General features: G+C 36.6%; 2 protein-coding genes across 3 annotated transcripts in view; both read left to right on the forward strand.

Annotated features, from left to right (window-relative positions):
- The window catches only part of LOC124877726 (phospholipase A and acyltransferase 4-like), a 221,421-nt gene that overhangs the window by 13,064 nt on the left and 185,111 nt on the right, over window positions 1-23,246 (forward strand). The window lies entirely within an intron of this gene.
- LOC124877722 (putative leucine-rich repeat-containing protein DDB_G0290503) lies at window positions 1,068-13,016 on the forward strand. Of its 2 annotated transcripts, none has more exons than XM_047381160.1 (6): window positions 1,068-1,234; window positions 3,374-3,418; window positions 3,603-3,659; window positions 4,811-5,434; window positions 8,278-9,492; window positions 9,595-13,016. In XM_047381160.1, the coding sequence occupies exons 2-6, from the start codon at window positions 3,394-3,396 to the stop codon at window positions 11,223-11,225; spliced, it is 3,552 nt and encodes a 1,183-aa protein (XP_047237116.1). In that variant the 5' UTR covers window positions 1,068-1,234; window positions 3,374-3,393; the 3' UTR covers window positions 11,226-13,016. The 2 variants fall into 2 exon arrangements, with proteins under 2 accessions (XP_047237116.1, XP_047237117.1); XM_047381161.1 differs by having other exon boundaries at window positions 4,811-5,245.

Consider the following 23,246-nt stretch of genomic DNA (forward strand, 5'->3'; position numbering starts at 1 on the left):
CAATTAACCTAACAGGCATGTCTTTGGACTGTGGGAGGAAGCCAGAGTACCCAGAGAGAACCCACGCATGCACAGGGAGAACATGCAAACTCCATGCAGAAAGACCCCAGGCTGAGAATTGAACCCAGGACCTTCTTGCTGCAAGGAAACAGTGCTACCAACTGCGCCACCATGCAGCCCTTCTTTTATATATATTATATTATATTATATTATATTATATTATATTATATTATATTATATGTAGTATATATATTGTACATATTTATATTATATATATATACACATAAAATGATTTTGATGACAATCATCCTCTCCTTGGTGACGCTACTGAATATTTTTCCATCATATTTTTCTGGGTTATGGTTATTTTTCCAGAAAAGCCGAATCTGTGAACAACTTTCTAACTTTACGAGGAACCGACCAGAAGTGTTTCCAAGTCCGCTTATTATAATCGACTCTGGACTTCTTTTTTTCTGAAGTCGGTGAGTCGTGGATTCTGATTTTTTGGGCTTGTTTTTGACTGTGAAGTTGCTTATTTGGGCTTGACTTTCTTTCCAAGGGAAACCCCCTGATTATCTCCCAGCTCCTCACAATAAGCAATAAGTAATGATGTATTGTAGTGCAGGTAAATGCAGTTTTACATCTTTTTTTATCTGTGCCAGCTGCTTTATGCTAATTTTTTCATATGTGATTTCTGACCACGAACGAAGATGGTTTTACACTGAGCCTGTTTGAATTGGCTCATGTGTCTTTTCTTTTAAACAGTTTAAAGAAAGTTTTTTTATTGCCTATAACTGTCATTTTGCTGTTATCTATGCAAAATGCACTTTTCTTTATATCAGTTTAAAAGTACAAGTTACTCAAAGAATTTAAGTTGATTCAAAATTCATTCCATATTTTCCTGGTTAAAGTGTTTAGCATCATTTTGCTGTTGCATATGTATAATTCCATAATAATTGTATTATGTTTTACATTGTGTGATGGTTGCCTGGACTTGTTTTCATAGAGCTGGTTGCTTGTTTTTCTCGCGAGATCTGCAACACAACCGCAGCCCGCTCAAAGTTTCGCTTTCACTCTTTGTGGCGCAGCAGGAAATAGAGCTCCCAGTGCAGATGAATTAAACCGGTTTAAACAGAAATTTAGCGTTTAATAAATTATTCTTATTGAATTCATTATAAAACTCGGACAGATAATGAATTGATGTTACTTCAAAGTCATCCTTAATCAAGCTCAGGTAAGTTTCTCTTCAGGTCAATTAAAATGGCTGAAATATGTTCACTGACTTAGTTTTCACATTTTAATCCGAGGCGAACAACCCTGCAGAAATACTCGAAATAAATCATGTTTATTTCGGAAATATTATGTCACCATGTGAGGATCCATTACTGCGCAGCTTCCGGGAGCACCCAGCAAGTAACAAGCTGGGTCTCCTTTTTCACGGAGAATAAAAGCTTTAAACTCTCTGGGCCACTCTGATAGGCTGATGCTGTCTCTCATTCACACTGATGGCCTGAAATAGTCAACTTTTATTTTGAGATGATTAAACAGAAAAAGGAAACGGTTGATTAGTTTTTCATTGTTCTGCACATGTGTAGCCTGAGCGTCCAGCAGGGGGCAGAGTTTGTCTCGGAAAAGGTTTATTATGATCACCTAACCTTCACATGTATGCTTTTATTTAGCAAGATTTTCTTCCACATTCAGTTGTTTTGTCACAGAGAATCTGTGCAGATCAGTCAAAGATCGAGCTGAATTTCTGTCATACGTTTAAAATGTTGTCATTTGTAAAATTAAAGTTAGTTTTGTGTCCAGACAGTTAAAAATGCTCCCAGATAACAACGCTTTCAATTAGTCACAGAATGTATAGAAACTATACTGTTATAGCAAGTAGAAATATCTTTATGGTTAAATAAGAAAGATGTGAACTGAATTAAAATGAAATTAAATGCAGTTTTGAAAAAGAAGACTAACTTCTCTCTGTGACAGAGACGACCCAGCTTTATATCTCCTCTCCTGGTGATTTAACAGTGGGACCTCCTTTGGTTCTGACCAGCAGGGTTCTCTAGAAGCCAGTCTTTGCTCAGGTTGTCCAACTGTTCTACTGATGTCTGATTATAAACAGCTGAATAAATCTGATAACAGACGTTACTGTTCAAAACTCTGATTTAAAGTTTTGTTGATGCAAAAGCTGTCTTCAAATAACACTTTATGACTAAAACTAAAACAACATACAGAACTCTTTTCTACAGTTTCCACCGTCGTCTTGTTGAAACTAAACCTGACTTTAGTGTCTGAGGAGAAAATCTGGAAATATCAAGCATGGTAACAACTTGGTGAGATATTCTGGTGTCACTTTCTCTGTGAAGCTGAACAATATGTTAAACCTCTGATTGACAGGCCAAACATTTTTATTACTTTATGTTTAAAAGGCAGCGCAGCAGAATAGTTTTTATAGTAAATTAAATGAATTATTCTCTAGTGATAATGTAGATGATGCAGCTTCATGTAAAGTCTTTACTGCTGGTAAATAACATAAAGCAGTAGATGGTTTCTGTCTGGAGCCAAAACTAAACCTTTTTATACTGGAGCTCAGCAAACAATGGATCACATAGAAACTGATCTGCATTGTTGTTTAGCTTGTTATTTGTGATACTTGTGTTTTTGCTTATTGCTGTTATGACTAGTTTATGTGACAATATGGTGATGGATGGTTTAAACGGCTCAAACAATAATAAAATGATCAGGTCTGCTGACTGGTACCAGTTAAGGAGTGTTCTGGTGTCCTCTGGTTCTCTTTAGGAAATCATTCTTTCTCCAGTTCTTTGTAAAAGTGTTTAACAGACCTTATAGATAAATAGTCAGAGGTTCCCCTTAAATCTGAAGGCTGCAGAATGAAAGGAGGATAACTGAGATAAATAAAGCACTAACTCCCAACCCCCCCCAAAGGACCACCTTTTATTTATTCATGGAAATGTGCATTTTAAAAGAACATGTTCCAACTGAATGGTATAGCTATGTTGCTGGTTTTCTTTAGTTTTTGCATTGTCAAAATAGAGTCCATACAGACACACTGTGATAAGCACACAAACACAATGACATTAAAACAATAGACTTGTTTTAATCTGTCCAACTATAACATGACTATTTGTGTTTTACTGAGCAGCTTCAATCATTGGGGATGTAAATATTCTTTTTTTTCTTACATTTACTCTTAATAAGAGTTTTTATTTTGGGTTTTTGCCGAAATTGAGCCCAACTATAAGTTTTAAAGAGCAGTGATCCAAATATTCAGTTGTTTTGTTTTTGTTCACACAAGCTTCGTACATAATGGTGAAAGTTGATAAAGTGAAATAAAATCTAAACTGTTTTCTTACAGATAAATCAGGGCTGAACAATATGGCATCTGCAGGTGATGAAGCTGGTAAGATTTTATTCATATGAACATTAAAAAACTCTTTATTCTTTATTTACACTCCATGAACGTGTTACACAAATGATGATGTATGTTTAGTTAGCTGCTCTTGGTGTATTTTTCAAATTGAATTGTTTCAATGGGATCAGAGTTGGGTCATGATTTCCAGAACTCTGCTGTATTTTTATTGCAGATGATGATGTCAGAATCCAGAAGCGCAGAAACAGCCTAAACCTTGACCGGCCAGACTGTGAGTTGGAACAGAATATGTATATATTTATATATGTACAATATAAACCAGATCTTTTTATTGCATTTTTATGGTGAAAATGCTCCTCAACCTATATGGAAAATGACATCACGTGATGATGTTACGTCACAATAAGCTGGATGGAGAGGTTGAGACTCTTTTCCAACGTTGTCCTGCCAACTGATCTGATTGGTCTCTGTCACGTCTCCAGATACCAAAGCAGCAACCATCTACTTCCATCATCTAGTCCAGGTTTATGTCAGAGATGCTCCACAAATTTATATTTAGCAGACAAACATGCTGCAACCTCCCTAACAGATGTAAATAATAAGTCATGTTACCTTCCAACATTAAGCAGGAAGGGACAAAGGGTCGAGTGATACAGCGATAGAGCGCATCAGCAGCTGTGGTTTTTATTGGTTGGCTATTTTCATTCAGTCCTATCAGAAGAAGTCATAAAGAACAGATTTTAGAGGAATGCTGTAAATTCATCTCTGTACCAGGTGACCCACCTACTGTATGCTTTTTTAAATCAGCATCTGTTTCTAACAATGATCACTTAAAAGAACAATATAGTCTCTAAACATGAAGACACCACAGAGACGCCTACAAAACCCTCATTTCATCTCCCAGGTTTTGTGGCTCATCCACCTCCTCATGTGTCCAGACAGCAGCAACGTCCTCTTAAACCTTCCCTGTGTGTCTCTGACAAACATCCTGGCTGTATTGTTTCCTTTTTAGCAGTTTCACTGTTTCACTGTCATATATTTGTCATTTCTCTTCACAGCCAGTATACCAACTGTTTAACTAGCAGAACTTTATATCATTACGTCTCACTGCCCTGTACAATGACTCAATGAAATAACAAAATGTCTCTATTTAATTTTATGTAGATTTTTGTGGCCTTAATGGCCTTTATTCACAGTAGTCAGAAGAAGTAAAACAGCAATCGAACCCCCGGCAGCTGCTCCTCCATATATGGGGTTTCCTGTCTTCCACTAAGCCTCTTTATTTATTTTATACATAATCTTTATTGATGCTGGTTGGGTTTTGTTAATTTAAGGTAAACGTTTGATCAGTGCAGCTATAAAAGAGGATTGGACATGATTAAAGTATTACTCATCCATTCTTTATTTTATTTTTTCTGTCAGTCTCAGAGCTTCGGGTTGTTCTGCTGGGGAACAGCTGGTCAGAGAGGAGATCTGTGGGGAACTTCATACTGAAAGAGGAAAGGTTCATCACTGAAAAAGCTCCTGGCCAGTGTGAGAAATTTATTACAGAGTTTGAGGAGAAGACAGTAACCATCATCAACACCCCAGACCTCCTGCAAGCCAACCTGTCTGCAGACAAACTCGATGAGCATGTGGAGACCTGTGTGAGACTCTCTTATCCCGGACCTCATGTGTTCCTGCTGGTTCTACAGCCTGAAAACTTCACTGAAGAACAAAAACTGAGACTCTGTGGGTTCCTGACACGTCTTAGTGATCGATGGTTTGATCATTCAATGGTTCTGATTTCCACACCCAGAGAGAGGAGTGAAGCTGATGATTCACCTGACCTACTCTTAAAAGAGATGATTGTTAAATGTCAGTACAGACACTTGAAGCTGAAGAACATTGATCATCTTGAGCTGTTAAAATGTTTAGGTCAAATTATAAAAGAGAACAATGGATATTTGAGCTGTGATGTATTTAAGGATGCAGAACAAAGACTAACTGAAGAAGATGTCAAACTAGAGGAAGCCAGTTTGGTTTTCAGTCCCACACAAGACAACGGTAAGATATGGAGATTCAGTAATTTAATGAGAATTTACTGAGAAAACATATGTTTAGACACTATTTTTTCTTGGTGTGCATTCTGATAGTGTTGTTAAGAACCTAAAAATAATGGGTTTGACAGAATTAGGTCCACATGCAGAGCAGAGATGTGCAGTTGTTCAATTTGAATCACATATTTAGATTGGCACCATAGGTGATGGTGTTGCAGGTATTTTCCAGAGCGTTTGACGGTCAATCAGCACACTGGGAGTAAAAGTCTGCAGATTCAGAAGGAACCTGACTGATGTATTACAGATCCTCACAGCACCTTACACAGTTTGATGGTGTCACATTTGAGCTTCCAGGAAACTGGACAGACTTTTTATCAGTGTTCATCATTAAAAAGAACCACTTCTCAATGTAGTTTATCCAGGTTAAAATTGATTAATTATTTGTATTATTTCAAACATCTAAACACTCTGAAGTTCACTGCTCCAGCATGAATGACGTCTCATTTATTATATTTTCTCCAAAATTAATTTTTAAAAATGTATTAGCAAGTCATTCATCAATTAGCTTATTCACTATGTCATCAGCTAACATTTATAACCTACCATAAATCAGTTTTATTCACTGCTCTTGTTTTTGCTCACATTAACTGAATTTCATAAGGGGTGAATTCACAAAACAGCAGCTCTCATTCACAAATTGTAATGCTTTTGTGATCAATAACCAACATAGTTGAATAGTGAAGCTTTAATTGACCAGTGACCGATTTAGGGTAACTTTTAACCGTCTAATACAATCCAGACAGCGTAAGAATTTGCATAAGTTGTTTGCTTTGTTCTTTAAACTGTTATAGCACAGTCAAAAGCACATAGTAATACCCAACAACTGCCACATAATAAATACTGAAAGTTCAAATTGTCTTGGGAAAAGGAGCTAAAGCACGTGCTCCCTGCCATTCTATGATAGTTCTACAGCAATAAAATGAAAATAAAGCCAGATGGCTAAGATATAATTATGTTCATAAAAAATTAAAGCAATGCTAGAAATCATTTTAAGCACATTTGCGGACATAATTTTCAGTCAGGTAAATTAAAGACATCTGTACTTTATTTTACCTTTGCTCACCTTTACGGTGGACTCGTAAAATAAAACGAACAAAAGAAAACCAACCGTATCCATTAGACATTAGACATATCCATCATAATGATCACATATGTGGTATGAAGAAGCAACTCACTTTAGTTGCCAGCGGTTTAGACATTAATGGCTGTGTGTTGAGTTATTTTGAGTGGACATTAAATTTAAACTGTTATACAAGCTGGACACTGACTACTTTACATTGTATCAAAATGTCCTGCCTTCATTGTTGTTGCATGAAAAGATATAATGAAATATTTTCAAACATGTCAGGGGTGTACTCACTTTTGTAAGATCATCATCAAAAATGCCAACGCAGCTTTGAGTGCCATGAAAAACTTTCTTATTTAGTAACAGGAAAAAACATTAGATCCATAAATTAGGTGTGAAAAACAAGAAATTAATAAAATTACGTAACATCAGGAATATTAATAAGGAATAAAATTGTTAAATTACTAATGCTGATTAATGAAAAATATGAATAAGAACATGAAAAGTAAAACTTTTCACATTAACTTTTGCAGGGCCTTCTCTTTATAGGACCTTTTGATTTTTACTCTCAAATATTTTTTATACTTTTGTGATGCACCCTCTAAACCAGGAGGTCTCAAACTTTATGATCAAAGGTCCAAACCTGATTTGTGGATATGTTTGAAGGTCCAGAACAACTAGTGATGAGCTAATCCTGATGGTTAAATCTGCGTACAACTTACAAGTAAAACAAATGTTGATGCATTTTTAAGACGCTTTTATGCAAAATGACTTACAGATGAGTATATAACAAAGCAGTTAATATCTAAACTAACAATAAGACACTTAATGCCTACAGTTGTGTAGCTGTGATGCTCTAATTTCTGACAGTAAAATATAATGAACATGCTAACTTAAAACGACATTTTAAACTTCTACTTAATTACTTTTTATGCCTCAACAAATAAAAGTTTTTTTACAAATAAAAATAACAAAATATATAAACTGAACTTAAATTGCAGTAAGACTCAGTAACAACTCAGGTAAAACTTACTGATACTAAGAAATAAATTAGTGTTCAGAATTACGATGTCTGCCGTCAATGAGCTAAAAATCCAAAAAATGTATTTCCCAAATTCACTTTACATTTTTCATAATTCCATGTATCACAAAAAAAAAACACATTCTTTAACTTTAAAACGTTTTTAGTTATTTATTTAATGGGATCAACTTCAAAGTTTCAATAGAAAAATAATCCAAATATATTAGGGATTTTATTTTTTGTAAAACTCCTAAAAAAAACTCCTGTTCTCTAGTTTGTTCTAAAATATTAACACATATGTTTCATATGAAAGTTATAAAACAGTCCTTTTTATAAAAAAGAAAAAAAAAACTACAGATAAAAACACTTAAATTTCACATTTTAATAATCAGGATGATTTTTTTCTACTCCGACTCATATTTTGTTCCTTCAGAGTTTCTCACCCGGGTTCTTTGCTCCAACACAAGGTTAACTGGGTTTTACAAAGCTGCTATAATGCTTCAACATGTCACCTAAAACACTCAGAAGTGGTACAGCAAGTCAGAATAGTTTAAAAGACTATATATGTATGAAAATAATTGCTCTATGATGATTTATTAAGGTGTTCAGAGCAGAACATTTGAGGAAGACACAAAGTTTAATGTGTTGAAGTTTATTTTGTGCTTACAGGAGTTTATTAATTAATTATGAATTTATTTTGTAGCAGATGGACTCAGGATTGTGATGTTTGGCAAAAGTGAGGACAAGAAGAACTCTCTCTGCAAATCCATCATGAAGAAAAAGCAAATTCCATTTATTAAACTTAACCCCTCAAAGCACAGCATGGTGGCTTGTGGAGAATGGAGAGGAAAACCAGTGAAAGTTGTAAAATCTCCTGACATCTTCAGTCTCTCAGTGGAAACTTTAATAGAAGAACTGCAGAGTTGTATGACGCTTTGTCTTCCTGGACCAAATGTTCTGCTGCTGTTAGTGAAGCCTTCAGAGTTCACTGAGAAGAACAGAAAAGCACTGAAGTTTGTTTTGAGCTTGTTTCATCAAGATGCCTTCAAGTATGCCATGGTCGTCACAACACATGAACATGAAATGAGTCCCTCTGTTAATGAACTTCTGAAAGAATGTGCTGGAAGATACTACAGCATGTTTAGAGAAGATCATAACATATTAATGCAGGAGATCGGGAACATTTTGGATAGAAATGGAGGAACATTCCTCACCTTCAGAGATGAGATCAGCAGACCCCAACGTAAACAGATAAAACCTCCTCTAAACCTGGTTCTGTGTGGAACTAGAGGAGCAGGGAAGACCTTAGCAGCCAAGGTCATTCTAGGTCAGACAGAGCTTCATTCAGCCTCCAACTCATCAGAGTGTGTTAGAAACCAGGGGCAGGTGTGTGGACGTTGGGTTTCTCTGGTGGAGCTACCTGCCTTGTATGGAGAAGCTCAGCAGAAGGTGATGGAGGAATCATTCAGGTGTATCTCCCTCTGTGATCCTGAGGGTGTCCACGCTTTCATCCTGGTCCTACCTGTGGGTCCTCTCACCGATGAAGACAAGGGAGAGCTACAGACCTTCCAGGACACCTTCAGCTCTCGGGTCAATGACTTCACCATGGTTCTGTTCACTGTGGAGTCAGATCCTAAACATCCGGCTGTTGTTAACTTTGTAAGCCGAGACAGAGACATCCAGAAGCTCTGTCAGAGCTTTGGAGAAAGATATGTTGTTGTCAACATGAAGGATAGGCAGCAGATCCCAGAACTGCTGGAGAAGGTGGATAGATCAATCATTCACAAGAATAGTCCATTTTTTTACACATCAGAGACATTCATAAGAGGCCAAATACAGAAGAGCATACAGCAAGATGAACGTATCACCAGACTAGAGGCTGAAATGAAGAAACTCAAAAAGACACCGTCAGATCTGTGTAAGTTCTTGTTATTAAACACCATATTTCAGACTAGACGTCTGGTGCAATGCTGTAGTAACTGTCAACATTTGAACTTTCTGAATCTTATTTATATTACAGGTGCGGAATCAGATCAGAGCTCCAAGTGTCTGAGGATTGTGCTGATTGGAAAGACCGGTTGTGGAAAGAGCTCCTCTGGAAACACAATTCTGGGACGTAAAGTCTTTAAAGCTGAGACCAACCCCAAATCAGTCACAAAACGTTGTCAGAAAGAACAATGTGAGGTGGACGATCGTCCTGTTGCTGTGGTCGACACTCCTGGTCTGTTTGATGACAGTTTGACCCATGAAGAAATTAATGAGGAGACTTTAAAATGTATGAGCATTCTGGCTCCAGGCCCACATGTCTTCCTGCTGGTATTACGGATCGGGAGATTGACACCAGAGGAGAAAGAGACGTTGAAATTAATAAAGGAAGGCTTTGGGAAGGATGCAGAAAAGTTCACCATCCTTCTTTTCACAAATGGAGATACACTGGAACATGATGAGCAGACAATCGAAAGTTACATAGAAAAAGATAAAGATTTCTTAGAGAAGCTGATCTCTGACTGTGGAGGAAGATACCATGTGTTTAACAACCATGATAAACAGAACCGAACGCAGGTCAGTGAGCTGATCAGAAAGATCAACACCATGGTGAAGCAAAATGGAGGAAGCTGCTACACCAACGAGATGCTGCAGGAGGCTGAAACTGCCATCCGGAAAAAAGCTGAGAACATCCTGAAGGAGACGGAAGAAGAAATGAAACGAGAGAAGGAGGAGCTTAAAAGAAAATATGATGAAGAAATGCAAGAAATGAAAAGAAAAATGGAAGAACAAAAAGAAAAACTAAGACAGGAAGCAGACAAGAAATTAAAGGAAATGAAAGAACATATTGATAAAGAGCATAAACAGAGAGAGAAGGAGCAGGAAGAGAGAGAAAAGGAAAAGAGAAAAAGAGAAACAGATGAAAAAACTCATCGACAGAATCTGATAAGGCATCTTGAAATTCTAGACAAACAAGTTCAGTCAGAAAAAGAGGAAAAGAAGAGTGTCAACAGAGAGCTGGAAATGATCAGGAAAGAGAAGGAGAAATATAAGGAGGCTTGGGAAAAAGAACGCAGAGAATGGTGGGAGAAACAAAAAGAAGAGGAGGAGAAGAGAAAACAGGAGGAGCAAAGGAAAAGGAGAGAACTTGAGGAGCAGTACAAGAAGGAAATTGAAAGATATGAAGAGGAAAGAAAGATGGAGGAACAGATCAGAAGAGAACAGGAAGAAAAAGAACGAAAGATTTTAGAAGAAAAACTGGAAGGACTTCAAAAGGAATACGAAGAGAAAGCAAGAGAGGAAGCTGTCAAGTCAAACGAATTCCAGGAGAAATATAAAAAGGAGTTTGAGGCTCAGAAGGAGGTTCATGAGAAGCAAATGAAGGACCAAGATGAGAAGTATGACCTGTTGAAGGTGCTGGCAGCACATAAAGAAGCAGAAAAGAGGAAACGATATCAGGCAGAAATTAATAATTTAGTGAAATGTGTTTCAAAGAAGAAAGAAAATCTGACAGAAGTCAAAGATTTACTAGTGAAACATGAGCAAGAATTAAATCAAAAGAAAACACAGGCAGAAAAAGAAGAACTGCAGAAAAATCATGAAACTGAAATAAGTGAACTTGTGGAGAAACTTCTTAAAGCTGAGAGAAAATGTTGGATTTTATGAGGAGAATTTTTTGCCTCAGCTAATCTGAAAAATTGTTGTCTGTACATTTCTGAAATATCCATGTGAACATGAGACAAATGTTCATGGTATCAAAGTTTGATCAGTGTTGGGAATTAGAGGTGTGGTAGGGCAGAGTGGGGTAAGATAAGCTACTTTTACCTTTTCGTTCTTCAGGCAAAATTAAATGACACTCGAGTAAAATGAAAACATCTACTCATAATTGTGACTGTTGTCTAACAAATTAAAATACAAGAATGAGTCTGCCACAAACAGCTATGGCAATATAACATCAGAAAAAATGATTCAATTCAATTCAGTTTTATTCATATAGCGCCAATTCACAACAAATGTTGTCTCAAGGTTCTTCACAACAGTCAGGTTCATACATTCCAATTAGTCCTAACCATTGAACAGTGCAGTCAGTTATTTATTCAAAGTGGCTCAATTTGCCCCAGGCCTGGGATAAATTGATCCATATTACAGGGTAAAATGACCCATCTATTTTTCTGGTCTGTTGTGGTGAAGAAAGAACTGAGCCAGAAAGCAGAGCTCTTCTGACCGTCACTTATGGTCATGAGATACAGATCATGACCATAAGAACAGGATCCCGGATACAAGTGGCCAATACATGATTCCTTCAGAGGGTTGCTGGACTCAGCCTTAGAGACAGGGTAAGGAGCTCCTTAATCCCACAAGGGCTCAAAGTAGAGCCTCAGCTTCTCCACCTCGAAACATCGTGGTCAGCTGACGTGGTTCAGATATCTGATTAGGATGACCTCTAGTTGCCTCCCTTCTGAGGTTTTCCAGGCATGTCCCACTGGGAGACCACGGGGAAGACCCAGATGGATGGATGGATGGATGGATGGATGGATGGATGGATGGATGGATGGGTATCATCAAACTTTTCTAATCAATGCAGTATAGTATGCATTATGTCCTGCAGACTATACCTGCTTTGACCATTAATTGTCCAGTTGTTCAGGACAAGAATGATGTTTTGTTGTGGAAACTCAAATGCCAACTCACGGCTCCTCTTTGGAGTAAGGCAACATTTTGAAGTGGTCAGCCAGCTCTTTCTACATCTCCATCTCCACTGTATAGACTCTATTTGCTCTCTTGTTTCACTGTAGCCCATTGCTTTCTGTGTTTTGACCTCACTATGAACCCTTTGCGGTGTTGATCTACCAATGTTTCTGTCCATTGCCACATATTTGATGGATTTCCATCCTTGACATCTGAAAGTGTTTTCTCCATCTTCTCCAAGATTGTTGAGCCCAAGTTGGACCTTCTCCTATACATTCTTGGCATTTTTACATTATGCAATTTGGAAAGATATGACTGACAGTTATTAACTTTCAGCTGGGTAAAGTCAAACCAGTGGTTCAATTTAACCCATGACCTTTAGCTCACTTTGCCCCATAGCCACCATTTTGGACAAAATGGTCCAGTTTAACTAATAAAGTTGGGAAACCACCAACATATACCATGTGCAACAATAGCTAAAAGAAATGTACCTTGATGCAACTTTCATTGAACACAAAACATTAAGGAAAAAATGGTTATTTATAGAAAAACAATCTTACCACTTGTCACATGATGGTTGCCTTCTGAAAGCAACGTCACCTGACCCCAGAAAAGCATGGTTGCTAGGATACAGGGGGTGGCTCATCTTATCCCACTCTCCTCTTCCTGTTCTGTTGAGTTCTTAAAATATATTTGAATCTAACCCTGGAGAATGTTATTGCCATCTGCCAGCACATTCAAGAAGAAGAAACAGCCTCTATAAATAGGACTGTCCATTAGTGAGTGTGAGCCTGGCTGTGTTGCTCAATGCCGTGTGGGGTGCAGATCTTCTCCTGTGGGTTTCTCCCTGCTTCTGCTGAACCTGGTACACAGAGAAGCCCCAGGTAGATGTGGTCACTTCCAGAGCCTTTAAAGAAATGTGTCCATTGTTGGAGAAAATATGATGATGATATGCATCACCCAGAGCTGTCTTGTGCACTGTAACTGTACAATAGAAAAGTTATGTGAATTTTCCTAAGATTCTGAAGTGTCTGATTTTCTTTTTAATAGAAAGTGGAATAAATTGTGACTCAAGGTTTGTTTTTTCTTCTAGGCAATTAAATATGGGATGCCAGTAATGCAGGAATTTGTTCTTGTTCTTGATTGATTTTGAGTCATTGAGTCGCTGAATGGTGCCATCAAACTAAAATGGTTGCAGTTCTTTATGAAGAGATTGAACCAAATGTGGTTTTATCTCCCTGAAGCAATTTTTGACATTTTTTTAGGAATTGATTTTTTCTAAACTGTGACTCTGAAATTTCTAAATTATCAACTAAATTATCAGATTATCATAAACAGGTTATCCAGTACTGGAAAATGATATACAGTATAAACACAACTTTTCCCATCACGTAACTTCAGTTTATGTTTTAATAAATAGAATGTATTTTTTTATAAAGAAGGGATGGATCCGGGAATTTGGACATTTATACATTTATTAGACAATGATGGGAATCTTCTAACATATGGAAAGTTTATATATAGATATGATGTGGTACGTTCTGAGTAAATTTAAGAAAGTAATGAAAGCTGTTCCTTGGACAATGATTCAAATGATTCAGCCAAAGAGGTTTTAACTTATTCTTCTTTTATAATTAATGAACCATCTCTATAATTGAAGGATGTCTATTTATGGATAAAAAGTGTAGCAACAAACACAATGAGGTGAATTGCTGCCCTCTGCTGGTGATTCTGTGATACTGGGGAAATTAGAAAGGGAACAGATTATTTATAAGTTGTTGCAGTATTGTCTGATAATGATCCACTATTATGAAAATTTCTGTCAGGTTCAGATGACTCGATTAATTTAAACACAATCATTAAAGAATGATCAGACAGAGGAGGGTTGTGTACTGTATTAATGGTGCTACACAATTAAATTAGTCTTGCCTGCTTCTTCAATATGTTCTGTTAACAGAAAACCTCAGGAGCGACCTGCTATTTCACTCTCAGGTGTCTATTTATAAGAAACAGTTGTTTTATCTCTTTGTGTCCAGCAGGTAGAGATGTAGCATCAATCATACCAACATATGATGGTGTCAGAGAGTCTCCTGGTCAGATTTCTTAAAGCATAAATAATAAACAGGGTAATAGTGAGACACCTCCTGACCTTTAGTCACTCTGCAGCAGCTTTACCTGCCTGTTGCTGATCAGTGCAAATAAATTCAGTCCACAGCTTCCTGTAAGAGAAAATCAACTGGTTTAACTAAAAAAGGATTAAATCTATTTGCATGTTCCTGTTTGTTTCAGGCTTACAGTCTCTACTCTGGTAGCTTTTTGTTGCCAACTTTATTATATTCCTAATTTTGTATTATGATTATAATTTGGTGCTCTGGGGGTAAAAGTCATAATAAATCGTGTACTTCGGTACAGTTAAAAAAAAAATATTCACAGATTCGGCTTTTCTGGATCAAAAACTCATCAGCGGAACATTGCTTCTACAAAACCGACACCTCTCTGCAACCACAGCAAGACAGACAGTGACCTACAGTCGTATTTTCCTCGAACCGAGCCCAACACCGCGCTGGGAGACTTGCATTGGTTTCTATTTAGAGCTCGCTGCTCCTCAAAGGCGCAGGAACCGTCTGCAAATTGCTCCAGCAGAAAAATATGATTGTGAATTATTATATTATATTATCATAGTGGGTCACGGGGGAGCTGGTGTCTATCTCCAGCAGTCTATGGGTGAGAGGCAGGGTACATCCTGGACATGTCGCCAGTCCATCGCAGGGCAACACACAAACAACCACACACACATTCATACATCTAAGGGCAATTTTAAAGAGACCAATTAACCTAACAGGCATGTCTTTGGACTGTGGGAGGAAGCCAGAGTACCCAGAGAGAACCCACGCATGCACAGGGAGAACATGCAAACTCCATGCAGAAAGACCCCAGGACCTTCTTGCTGCAAGGAAACAGTGCTACCAACTGCGCCACCATGCAGCCCTTCTTTATATATATTATATTATATTATTATATGTAGTATATATATTGTACATATTTATATTATATATATATACACATAAAATGATTTTGATGACAATCCTCCTCTCCTTGGTGACGCTACTGAATATTTTTCCATCATATTTTTCTGGGTTATGGTTATTTTTCCAGAAAAGCCGAATCTGTGAACAACTTTCTAACTTTACGAGGAACCGACCAGAAGTGTTGCCAAGTCCGCTTATTATAATCGACTCTGGACTTCTTTTTTTCTGAAGTCGGTGAGTCGTGGATTCTGATTTTTTGGGCTTGTTTTTGACTGTGAAGTTGCTTATTTGGGCTTGACTTTCTTTCCAAGGGAAACCCCCTGATTATCTCCCAGCTCCTCACAATAAGCAATAAGTAATGATGTATTGTAGTGCAGGTAAATGCAGTTTTACATCTTTTTTATCTGTGCCAGCTGCTTTATGCTAATTTTTTCATATGTGATTTCTGACCACGAACGAAGATGGTTTTACACTGAGCCTGTTTGAATTGGCTCATGTGTCTTTTCTTTTAAACAGTTTAAAGAAAGTTTTTTTATTGCCTATAACTGTCATTTTGCTGTTATCTATGCAAAATGCACTTTTCTTTATATCAGTTTAAAAGTACAAGTTACTCAAAGAATTTAAGTTGATTCAAAATTCATTCCATATTTTCCTGGTTAAAGTGTTTAGCATCATTTTGCTGTTGCATATGTATAATTCCATAATAATTGTATTATGTTTTACATTGTGTGATGGTTGCCTGGACTTGTTTTCATAGAGCTGGTTGCTTGTTTTTCTCGCGAGATCTGCAACACAACCGCAGCCCGCTCAAAGTTTCGCTTTCACTCTTTGTGGCGCAGCAGGAAATAGAGCTCCCAGTGCAGATGAATTAAACCGGTTTAAACAGAAATTTAGCGTTTAATAAATTATTCTTATTGAATTCATTATAAAACTCGGACAGATAATGATTTGATGTTACTTCAAAGTCATCCTTAATCAAGCTCAGGTAAGTTTCTCTTCAGGTCAATTAAAATGGCTGAAATATGTTCACTGACTTAGTTTTCACATTTTAATCCGAGGCGAACAACCCTGCAGAAATACTCGAAATAAATCATGTTTATTTCGGAAATATTATGTCACCATGTGAGGATCCATTACTGCGCAGCTTCCGGGAGCACCCAGCAAGTAACAAGCTGGGTCTCCTTTTTCACGGAGAATAAAAGCTTTAAACTCTCTGGGCCACTCTGATAGGCTGATGCTGTCTCTCATTCACACTGATGGCCTGAAATAGTCAACTTTTATTTTGAGATGATTAAACAGAAAAAGGAAACGGTTGATTAGTTTGTCATTGTTCTGCACATGTGTAGCCTGAGCGTCCAGCAGGGGGCAGAGTTTGTCTCGGAAAAGGTTTATTATGATCACCTAACCTTCACATGTATGCTTTTATTTAGCAGGATTTTCTTCCACATTCAGTTGTTTTGTCACAGAGAATCTGTGCAGATCAGTCAAAGATCGAGCTGAATTTCTGTCATACGTTTAAAATGTTGTCATTTGTAAAATTAAAGTTAGTTTTGTGTCCAGACAGTTAAAAATGCTCCCAGATAACAACGCTTTCAATTAGTCACAGAATGTATAGAAACTATACTGTTATAGCAAGTAGAAATATCTTTATGGTTAAATAAGAAAGATGTGAACTGAATTAAAATGAAATTAAATGCAGTTTTGAAAAAGAAGACTAACTTCTCTCTGTGACAGAGACGACCCAGCTTTATATCTCCTCTCCTGGTGATTTAACAGTGGGACCTCCTTTGGTTCTGACCAGCAGGGTTCTCTAGAAGCCAGTCTTTGCTCAGGTTGTCCAACTGTTCTACTGATGTCTGATTATAAACAGCTGAATAAATCTGATAACAGACGTTACTGTTCAAAACTCTGATTTAAAGTTTTGTTGATGCAAAAGCTGTCTTCAAATAACACTTTATGACTAAAACTAAAACAACATACAGAACTCTTTTCTACAGTTTCCACCGTCGTCTTGTTGAAACTAAACCTGACTTTAGTGTCTGAGGAGAAAATCTGGAAATATCAAGCATGGTAACAACTTGGTGAGATATTCTGGTGTCACTTTCTCTGTGAAGCTGAACAATATGTTAAACCTCTGATTGACAGGCCAAACATTTTTATTACTTTATGTTTAAAAGGCAGCGCAGCAGAATAGTTTTTATAGTAAATTAAATGAATTATTCTCTAGTGATAATGTAGATGATGCAGCTTCATGTAAAGTCTTTACTGCTGGTAAATAACATAAAGCAGTAGATGGTTTCTGTCTGGAGCCAAAACTAAACCTTTTTATACTGGAGCTCAGCAAACAATGGATCACATAGAAACTGATCTGCATTGTTGTTTAGCTTGTTATTTGTGATACTTGTGTTTTTGCTTATTGCTGTTATGACTAGTTTATGTGACAATATGGTGATGGATGGTTTAAATGGCTCAAACAATAATAAAATGATCAGGTCTGCTGACTGGTACCAGTTAAGGAGTGTTCTGGTGTCCTCTGGTTCTCTTTAGGAAATCATTCTTTCTCCAGTTCTTTGTAAAAGTGTTTAACAGACCTTATAGATAAATAGTCAGAGGTTCCCCTTAAATCTGAAGGCTGCAGAATGAAAGGAGGATAACTGAGATAAATAAAGCACTAACTCCCAACCCCCCCCAAAGGACCACCTTTTATTTATTCATGGAAATGTGCATTTTAAAAGAACATGTTCCAACTGAATGGTATAGCTATGTTGCTGGTTTTCTTTAGTTTTTGCATTGTCAAAATAGAGTCCATACAGACACACTGTGATAAGCACACAAACACAATGACATTAAAACAATAGACTTGTTTTAATCTGTCCAACTATAACATGACTATTTGTGTTTTACTGAGCAGCTTCAATCATTGGGGATGTAAATATTCTTTTTTTTCTTACATTTACTCTTAATAAGAGTTTTTATTTTGGGTTTTTGCCGAAATTGAGCCCAACTATAAGTTTTAAAGAGCAGTGATCCAAATATTCAGTTGTTTTGTTTTTGTTCACACAAGCTTCGTACATAATGGTGAAAGTTGATAAAGTGAAATAAAATCTAAACTGTTTTCTTACAGATAAATCAGGGCTGAACAATATGGCATCTGCAGGTGATGAAGCTGGTAAGATTTTATTCATATGAACATTAAAAAACTCTTTATTCTTTATTTACACTCCATGAACGTGTTACACAAATGATGATGTATGTTTAGTTAGCTGCTCTTGGTGTATTTTTCAAATTGAATTGTTTCAATGGGATCAGAGTTGGGTCATGATTTCCAGAACTCTGCTGTATTTTTATTGCAGATGATGATGTCAGAATCCAGAAGCGCAGAACAGCCTAAACCTTGACCGGCCAGACTGTGAGTTGGAACAGAATATGTATATATTTATATATGTACAATATAAACCAGATCTTTTTATTGCATTTTTATGGTGAAAATGCTCCTCAACCTATATGGAAAATGACATCACGTGATGATGTTACGTCACAATAAGCTGGATGGAGAGGTTGAGACTCTTTTCCAACGTTGTCCTGCCAACTGATCTGATTGGTCTCTGTCACGTCTCCAGATACCAAAGCAGCAACCATCTACTTCCATCATCTAGTCCAGGTTTATGTCAGAGATGCTCCACAAATTTATATTTAGCAGACAAACATGCTGCAACCTCCCTAACAGATGTAAATAATAAGTCATGTTACCTTCCAACATTAAGCAGGAAGGGACAAAGGGTCGAGTGATACAGCGATAGAGCGCATCAGCAGCTGTGGTTTTTATTGGTTGGCTATTTTCATTCAGTCCTATCAGAAGAAGTCATAAAGAACAGATTTTAGAGGAATGCTGTAAATTCATCTCTGTACCAGGTGACCCACCTACTGTATGCTTTTTTAAATCAGCATCTGTTTCTAACAATGATCACTTAAAAGAACAATATAGTCTCTAAACATGAAGACACCACAGAGACGCCTACAAAACCCTCATTTCATCTCCCAGGTTTTGTGGCTCATCCACCTCCTCATGTGTCCAGACAGCAGCAACGTCCTCTTAAACCTTCCCTGTGTGTCTCTGACAAACATCCTGGCTGTATTGTTTCCTTTTTAGCAGTTTCACTGTTTCACTGTCATATATTTGTCATTTCTCTTCACAGCCAGTATACCAACTGTTTAGCTAGCAGAACTTTATATCATTACTTCTCACTGCCCTGTACAATGACTCAATGAAATAACAAAATGTCTCTATTTAATTTTATGTAGATTTTTGTGGCCTTAATGGCCTTTATTCACAGTAGTCAGAAGAAGTAAAACAGCAATCGAACCCCCGGCAGCTGCTCCTCCATATATGGGGTTTCCTGTCTTCCACTAAGCCTCTTTATTTATTTTATACATAATCTTTATTGATGCTGGTTGGGTTTTGTTAATTTAAGGTAAACGTTTGATCAGTGCAGCTATAAAAGAGGATTGGACATGATTAAAGTATTACTCATCCATTCTTTATTTTATTTTTTCTGTCAGTCTCAGAGCTTCGGGTTGTTCTGCTGGGGAACAGCTGGTCAGAGAGGAGATCTGTGGGGAACTTCATACTGAAAGAGGAAAGGTTCATCACTGAAAAAGCTCCTGGCCAGTGTGAGAAATTTATTACAGAGTTTGAGGAGAAGACAGTAACCATCATCAACACCCCAGACCTCCTGCAAGCCAACCTGTCTGCAGACAACTCGATGAGCATGTGGAGACCTGTGTGAGACTCTCTTATCCCGGACCTCATGTGTTCCTGCTGGTTCTACAGCCTGAAAACTTCACTGAAGAACAAAAACTGAGACTCTGTGGGTTCCTGACACGTCTTAGTGATCGATGGTTTGATCATTCAATGGTTCTGATTTCCACACGCAGAGAGAGGAGTGAAGCTGATGATTCACCTGACCTACTCTTAAAAGAGATGATTGTTAAATGTCAGTACAGACACTTGAAGCTGAAGAACATTGATCATCTTGAGCTGTTAAAATGTTTAGGTCAAATTATAAAAGAGAACAATGGATATTGAGCTGTGATGTATTTAAGGATGCAGAACAAAGACTAACTGAAGAAGATGTCAAACTAGAGGAAGCCAGTTTGGTTTTCAGTCCCACACAAGACAACGGTAAGATATGGAGATTCAGTAATTTAATGAGAATTTACTGAGAAAACATATGTTTAGACACTATTTTTTCTTGGTGTGCATTCTGATAGTGTTGTTAAGAACCTAAAATAATGGGTTTGACAGAATTAGGTCCACATGCAGAGCAGAGATGTGCAGTTGTTCAATTTGAATCACATATTTAGATTGGCACCATAGGTGATGGTGTTGCAGGTATTTTCCAGAGCGTTTGACGGTCAATCAGCACACTGGGAGTAAAAGTCTGCAGATTCAGAAGGAACCTGACTGATGTATTACAGATCCTCACAGCACCTTACACAGTTTGATGGTGTCACATTTGAGCTTCCAGGAAACTGGACAGACTTTTTATCAGTGTTCATCATTAAAAAGAACCACTTCTCAATGTAGTTTATCCAGGTTAAAATTGATTAATTATTTGTATTATTTCAAACATCTAAACACTCTGAAGTTCACTGCTCCAGCATGAATGACGTCTCATTTATTATATTTTCTCCAAAATTAATTTTTTAAAATGTATTAGCAAGTCATTCATCAATTAGCTTATTCACTATGTCATCAGCTAACATTTATAACCTACCATAAATCAGTTTTATTCACTGCTCTTGTTTTTGCTCACATTAACTGAATTTCATAAGGGGTGAATTCACAAAACAGCAGCTCTCATTCACAAATTGTAATGCTTTTGTGATCAATAACCAACATAGTTGAATAGTGAAGCTTTAATTGACCAGTGACCGATTTAGGGTAACTTTTAACCGTCTAATACAATCCAGACAGCGTAAGAATTTGCATAAGTTGTTTGCTTTGTTCTTTAAACTGTTATAGCACAGTCAAAAGCACATAGTAATACCCAACAACTGCCACATAATAAATACTGAAAGTTCAAATTGTCTTGGGAAAAGGAGCTAAAGCACGTGCTCCCTGCCATTCTATGATAGTTCTACAGCAATAAAATGAAAATAAAGCCAGATGGCTAAGATATAATTATGTTCATAAAAAATTAAAGCAATGCTAGAAATCATTTTAAGCACATTTGCGGACATAATTTTCAGTCAGGTAAAATAAAGACATCTGTACTTTATTTTACCTTTGCTCACCTTACGGTGGACTCGTAAAATAAACGAACAAAAGAAAACCAACCGTATCCATTAGACATTAGACATATCCATCATAATGATCACATATGTGGTATGAAGAAGCAACTCACTTTAGTTGCCAGCGGTTTAGACATTAATGGCTGTGTGTTGAGTTATTTTGAGTGGACATTAAATTTAAACTGTTATACAAGCTGGACACTGACTACTTTACATTGTATCAAAATGTCCTGCCTTCATTGTTGTTGCATGAAAAGATATAATGAAATATTTTCAAACATGTCAGGGGTGTACTCACTTTTGTAAGATCATCATCAAAATGCCAACGCAGCTTTGAGTGCCATGAAAAACTTTCTTATTTAGTAACAGGAAAAACATTAGATCCATAAATTAGGTGTGAAAAACAAGAAATTAATAAAATTACGTAACATCAGGAATATTAATAAGGAATAAAATTGTTAAATTACTAATGCTGATTAATGAAAAATATGAATAAGAACATGAAAAGTAAAACTTTTCACATTAACTTTTGCAGGGCCTTCTCTTTATAGGACCTTTTGATTTTTACTCTCAAATATTTTTTATACTTTTGTGATGCACCCTCTAAACCAGGAGGTCTCAAACTTTATGATCAAAGGTCCAAACCTGATTTGTGGATATGTTTGAAGGTCCAGAACAACTAGTGATGAGCTAATCCTGATGGTTAAATCTGCGTACAACTTACAAGTAAAACAAATGTTGATGCATTTTTAAGACGCTTTTATGCAAAATGACTTACAGATGAGTATATAACAAAGCAGTTAATATCTAAACTAACAATAAGACACTTAATGCCTACAGTTGTGTAGCTGTGATGCTCTAATTTCTGACAGTAAAATATAATGAACATGCTAACTTAAAACGACATTTTAAACTTCTACTTAATTACTTTTTATGCCTCAACAAATAAAAGTTTTTTACAAATAAAAATAACAAAATATATAAACTGAACTTAAATTGCAGTAAGACTCAGTAACAACTCAGGTAAAACTTACTGATACTAAGAAATAAATTAGTGTTCAGAATTACGATGTCTGCCGTCAATGAGCTAAAAATCCAAAAAATTTATTTCCCAAATTCACTTTACATTTTTCATAATTCCATGTATCACAAAAAAAAAACACATTCTTTAACTTTAAAACGTTTTTAGTTATTTATTTAATGGGATCAACTTCAAAGTTTCAATAGAAAAATAATCCAAATATATTAGGGATTTTATTTTTTTGTAAAACTCCTAAAAAAAACTCCTGTTCTCTAGTTTGTTCTAAAATATTAACACATATGTTTCATATGAAAGTTATAAAACAGTCCTTTTTATAAAAAAGAAAAAAAAAAACTACAGATAAAAACACTTAAATTTCACATTTTAATAATCAGGATGATTTTTTTCTACTCCGACTCATATTTTGTTCCTTCAGAGTTTCTCACCCGGGTTCTTTGCTCCAACACAAGGTTAACTGGGTTTTACAAAGCTGCTATAATGCTTCAACATGTCACCTAAAACACTCAGAAGTGGTACAGCAAGTCAGAATAGTTTAAAAGACTATATATGTATGAAATAATTGCTCTATGATGATTTATTAAGGTGTTCAGAGCAGAACATTTGAGGAAGACACAAAGTTTAATGTGTTGAAGT

This window comes from Girardinichthys multiradiatus, chromosome 12 (assembly GCF_021462225.1).
Source record: "Girardinichthys multiradiatus isolate DD_20200921_A chromosome 12, DD_fGirMul_XY1, whole genome shotgun sequence".
NCBI classification, from domain to species: Eukaryota; Metazoa; Chordata; class Actinopteri; order Cyprinodontiformes; family Goodeidae; genus Girardinichthys; species Girardinichthys multiradiatus.

Coding starts and splice junctions, on each gene's coding strand:
- LOC124877722 (XM_047381160.1), top strand. CDS start 3,394: ATGGCATCTGCAGGTGATGAAGCTG. Junction 3,419..3,602: donor ATCTGCAGGTGATGAAGCTG/GTAAGATTTTAT, acceptor TTTTTATTGCAG/ATGATGATGTCAGAATCCAG. Junction 5,435..8,277: donor CAGTCCCACACAAGACAACG/GTAAGATATGGA, acceptor TTTATTTTGTAG/CAGATGGACTCAGGATTGTG.